The sequence below is a fragment of the Brassica oleracea genome, chromosome C7, assembly GCF_000695525.1.
Source record: "Brassica oleracea var. oleracea cultivar TO1000 chromosome C7, BOL, whole genome shotgun sequence".
Classification (NCBI taxonomy): Eukaryota; Viridiplantae; Streptophyta; class Magnoliopsida; order Brassicales; family Brassicaceae; genus Brassica; species Brassica oleracea.
The window spans coordinates 29,881,161-29,886,363 of NC_027754.1; the positions used below are offsets into that span (position 1 = coordinate 29,881,161).

The 5,203-nt window shown below is 36.9% G+C and overlaps 1 protein-coding gene and 1 pseudogene across 1 annotated transcript; one reads left to right on the top strand and one right to left on the bottom strand.

Annotated features, from left to right (window-relative positions):
* Positions 1–1,155: 1,155 nt before the first annotated feature.
* Positions 1,156–2,287, bottom strand: LOC106305299 (annotated as a pseudogene).
* Positions 2,288–2,619: 332 nt separating this feature from the next.
* On the top strand, positions 2,620–3,766 carry LOC106305257 (F-box protein SKIP28-like). The gene is made up of 4 exons (XM_013741634.1): positions 2,620–2,945; position 3,000; positions 3,042–3,263; positions 3,404–3,766. Exons 1-4 carry the CDS (start codon positions 2,620–2,622, stop codon positions 3,704–3,706), a joined length of 852 nt encoding a protein of 283 aa, XP_013597088.1. The 3' UTR covers positions 3,707–3,766.
* Positions 3,767–5,203: the final 1,437 nt, after the last annotated feature.

Below are 5,203 nucleotides of genomic sequence, written 5' to 3' on the forward strand. Positions count from 1 at the left end.
TGTCCATCAAGGGTTCGTACCCAAAATCCTCACGGAATCCAAAAAAAAAATATTATTATGATATTTGTAGGCTCCAGTGTTTCGATGATACTGTCTCTCATGAGCTCGCTGGTATGATACGGGTTCAACACTATTCGCGGACCCCACTAACACGTAGCGGCCCGCGATTGGTTCTTTTTAAAATAAAAAATAAAAAAAATATCAAGAAAAAAATAAAAATTAATAGAAAAAGGCTAATGGGGATGCTCTTAGAATATAATTCTTATCGTAATACTCTCTCTCTTTCAAAATAGTTGATGTTTTGGTTCAATACACAAGAACTAAGAAATACACTTTTACCTAAAAAATAGCATTTAAAATATAAACTAAAACAAATTCAACCAATCATGAAAAAACTATAAAACATCATTGGTTACACAATTTTCAATAAAGGTGAAACTAATATAAAATATCAAAACATCAAATATTTTGAAACATTTAAAACTCTCCAAAACATCATCTATTTTGAAACGGAGGGAGTATAAGATACGGTCTCTTAGCTTTTAACAAAAAAACCTAAAAGGCGTCTCTTAAATAAGAAATATAGGAGACATCTCTTAATTTTTTTAGTTAAAAGCTAAGAGACCGTATCTTATATTATAGTAATAACCTCAATCTAAGAGATTTGCATTAATCATGCTCTAACCCAAATTTTGGAGGGTCTTGCTTTCGAGTGGACCCAACATTTTTTAGTTAAAAGTTTTTTTTTGTAACTAAAAAAGTTTTGTTAGGCTACAAGTCCTACGGGCTTTAGGCCTAAGAGCATGATTAACCGGAGTTTTTAATTTGAGGTTCTTAACTTATGATTTGACTTTTTTTTTTTACATTTTTCGGCTAAGAACCGACTCTTAGAGCATCTTTATCCCAAATACTCATTTAGGAGCTCTATTTTTAATAATTTTTAGTTGGAAAAGTGAGTTTAAGAGACTTAGTTAAGAGATGAGTATATTTGTGTGGTCCATTGCAAGTTTCTTATTTTGGTGTTCTTAAAAAAAATGTTGAAATCTTTTGAATCATCTTTCCCCACCACGATCAAAACTATTCAAGGAAGAAGAAAAAACAACCAAATGATTCTATACCAAATCATGGTCTAGTTCTAGTTCCAACAAAGTATTAAAAACTTATCAAAAACAGAGCAAAAGATTCTATGAGTTGCAACAAGAACCTGATGTTTCATGCTTAAGATAACCTTTAACTCTATCATTTTCTATTGCACCATGATCTTCAGGATGCTCCTTCTTGATTCTTCTCACTTCCTGTACTCATCAAGACGGACAAAACCCATCAGTTTCTCAATCCACATACTTAACAACAACACTTGATTTCTCTGTGTTTCTACCTCTTCAATACGTGTGCTACCTGTCTAGCTTCAGTCATCAAAGCAATAAAGTTCTGTTCTTCGAACTCGAGATCATTTGAAATGCTAACCCTAGTAACACCTTCAAGAATCTCTTCAGATTTGAGAAGCCCTGCACCTACTGCAGCAACCCAACAGCAAAGAAGCACATACAAAGGTTCTCCTGCCTACCAAACAAACCAACAAGCCACTTAAAAAGCTAATCACACATTAACACCCAACAAAAAGGCTATAACTTTATGTAACACAACTCAACCATACCTGGAAAAATCACAGGGAGTACAATATCCCGACATAATCATACAAAGCAACAAGCCACTTAAAAAGCTGATCACACACATTAACACCCAACAAAAAAGGTAATAACTTCATGTAACACAACAATTCAACCATACAATATCTGAAATAAAAAATCAACAAAAATGCTAAAAACATTTGTAAAATCACAGGGAATACAATATTCCGACATATCCATATGTAATAACTGTAACCAACTATATAATCAAACTCTAGTTACCTTGCCTCTTCGCTGTTGAAACTGTAGAAAGCTCTAGAATCACTAGGTGCGCAATTATTCCCAACTCGTTTCCTAAACTCGGCGAAGTCGACGAGATCTCTTCCGACGCCGCTTTCATCGCTGAGTATCCTGGCGAGGAGTCCGATGACGGGGAGAGAACCGACGACTGTGTTGGCGAAGCTGGAGATGGAGTTTGGTTTCTCTATGTAAGCTCGGATCGTCAACAAGGCGATTCCTCCTCCTCCGTCTCCGTGCTTGATGAGGCGAGAGGAAGCAGGCGACGTGGCGGGAATGCGGAGACGGAGATGGAAGAATGAAGGCAAGATTTGGTGGGAAGAAGTGGAGATGTGGGTGACAATAACCATGGCTGTGGAAAAAAGAAGCTCTTTTAAGGGAGAGATTGATCGGACGCTAGAGAAACAAGAGAGATGAGAACCTCTGAGATTTCAGAGATTGGGGCGAGTGAGAATGGAGATTGAGACAGCACACAGACGCGTTGCCTCGACGAGGAAGAAGAAGTGAAGAGAGAGTTACATAAGAAACGACTCTTCCTTCCCGTAACTAACGTATTCTAACAGTCGCAACTATTTACTATTGCACACTTTTTGGTACGAACAGTCGCAATTATTCTCTGTTTAAAGGATAAGAAAAAACAAGTCATTATAAATAGAGGAAGGATATTTAGAAACTGTCAACCGCCGATAACATGAGGACCGAGGAGAAAGAAAAGTGGAGATCAGAATCAGTGTACAAACTGCTAATGATTGTACTTCCATATCTACATTCACTGTACGAGTTCATTTCTGTGTCCCGCGTATCCCCGGCGCTCAGAAAAGCGGTTCGAGACCAAACCATGTTATGGACCAAGGTGGTTGTTGAACCACCGTTGAGTCCTCGTCTAACCGACGTCATTCTATGGGAGTTCACTTCAAAATCGGCGGGAAAGTTGAACACTTTGATTCTCCGTAAATGTCGTAGAGTCACCAACATAGGGCTTCGCCGTGTGGTTGACGCAAACCCTATGATCAAAAAGTTAACTTGATCATCACGAAACTCCACCGGTCCTAGTGAAAACTTTTAAGTAAGGGTTTGTTCGGGAGGAATGATTTGTGTTCCTATCTTTCTCAGTTAATTGTGACGGGATGCACGGAGTTAGTTCCAGAAGGAATCATTGCATGTGTTGAAACCTTGACGAAGAACAATCATAAGTTGGAGACACTTCACATCAATGGCGCAATCGACCTCTCAGCACTTTCGACTTACCTTCCTCAAGAGGGAGCAATCGACCTCGAGGTGTGTCCAAAATGCGACCAAGTCAGGATAATTCCGCCTTGCTCAAGAGAAACTTGTGCAAGTGAAATGAAGATTTTTGGCTTCAAGAAAAAATAAGAAGATTTTTTTGGTTATACAGTTTCAAACCTAGAGTTGATTTACGAGATTATTTGAAAACTGTAATACTAATTAACATCAATGTTGCTTCTTGGTTGAAGAAACGTGAGGGAAGGAAAGCACAAGAGTGCAGGGGATGCTGGTATTGCGTCCCTAGATGCATGGAGTGTGCAGTGTGTCTCGGCCCAGACACTGAGGTTGAAGAAGCAGCGTGTGGGGGAGACGTTGTGTGTCTTGCTTGTTGCCAAGCGCTTCCAAAGTGCAGGTTCTGCAACAAACCCTACTGCACAAGTCACAGCAGCCTGCGACAAGGTAACACAACGACGGACGCGGCTATGTTTGCATGCCAAGCTTGTGACTACAGGACAGGAGCAAGCGCAAGCGATCCTATCGTTTTAGACTAAAGCCAAACTTGTTACCAAAGCCAGTAAGAAGATTTGGACTTTCATATCTAAAAACATTTGTTGTTCTCTGCTCTTTGTTTATGTTCTTTATGAAAACCTTGGATTATGTAAAATCCAAAAATATTCATTGTGTAATAAATTAAAATTAAAAAAGTTTTCAATATAGTAAACAATTACAGACCAAATGTTAATGCAATTGAATGAATATTAAAACTTGTTAAAATGTTAATACAATATAGTAAACTCGTTTTCACTCAACCGTTGCAAGTAACAGGTTAAAATGAAGAAGGACAAATGGAGAGATGTTTATGTTTCAGAATTACTACAACATTATTAATGAAATAACAGTAGCAGCAAGAGAAAAAAGGTTGAGGGAGAAAATATTGTGTGAAACAGAGTTTGCCAAATTAAGTGCCGTTTCCAAGTGTCTGATCGCTTTTAAGCTTTTAGCAGTGCTAAACATAGAGAAATTCAACACAAAAAGAGAAAATTTTGTTTCATTCGAATATTTTTTTTTTTAGGCTTTATGGGCAATATTGTATATAACTTAGGTGATCAAACATAGGACGGAAGTTTTAATAACTAGGAAAAATGACTTCTTAACGTCTTATTGTTTTTTCTACTGACAATGCATAAACATAATTTATCATATTATTATCAATTAATATGGATGTGTAACCTTGCCGCCATATATATGTTTGCAGTAATTTGAAAGATTGGATGGTTCAGTTCCGCATAAATAGACGGTACCGTACCATTATAACATTCTATGACGATGTTATAATTTTCATATGTAGTCGAAAAGAAGAAACTAAAAAACTGTGTAGAAATTTGGATGGTTAATGGTGTGTACTAACTGCTGCGTGACCGAATGATTATCTAACGTAATACTTTTCGTACGACAGATGAAAACACCATCCAAAATAAAAGAACGTTAGCCGAATGTTCATGGAATCTCCGTATTTGGGTCGGCTTCATTCGAATTTTCTTTGTATTTTCATTAGTCGATTGTGAACATCTTTAAATTACAATAAGAAATCTAACTTTCCTAAAGACTAGTTCTATACAAAATCTCAGTAATAATTGAAAATTTCATTTTATTTGCTTCCTTTCCCTGAAATCCTTATATTTACGTTGACGTATTCGTTTCCTTTTTGGCTAATTTTATGTTAACTACATATACGTTTTCTTTTCTCTTCAAATATACGTGACATTTTTATACAGGCATATCTAAGAAAAGATGTTTGTTGTGAATGAGGAGGGAAACTTGTGTGTATTATTAGGTCGACTAAGTGGTCTTTATATACATATGGTAATGACGATCTAAGTACTGGATCGACATGAGATCGTACTTATTCTTAACTAGATAATGACTAGCAATACGTAAGATAAACACCAACTATAATGTAGATAAACACAAGAGTAGATAGGCGCCAGTATGATCATGTGGATGGGTTTGGCCCGTCTTGCTACACGGGCTGATAAATGGATCGATCA

Bases quoted from the DNA above. Each gene is read 5' to 3' on its own strand.
- LOC106305257 (XM_013741634.1), top strand. From the start codon at position 2,620: ATGAGGACCGAGGAGAAAGAAAAGTGGAGATCAGAATCAGTGTACAAA. The intron at 3,264-3,403 runs GCAAGTGAAATG...TCTTGGTTGAAG, and splicing joins CTTGCTCAAGAGAAACTTGT to AAACGTGAGGGAAGGAAAGC.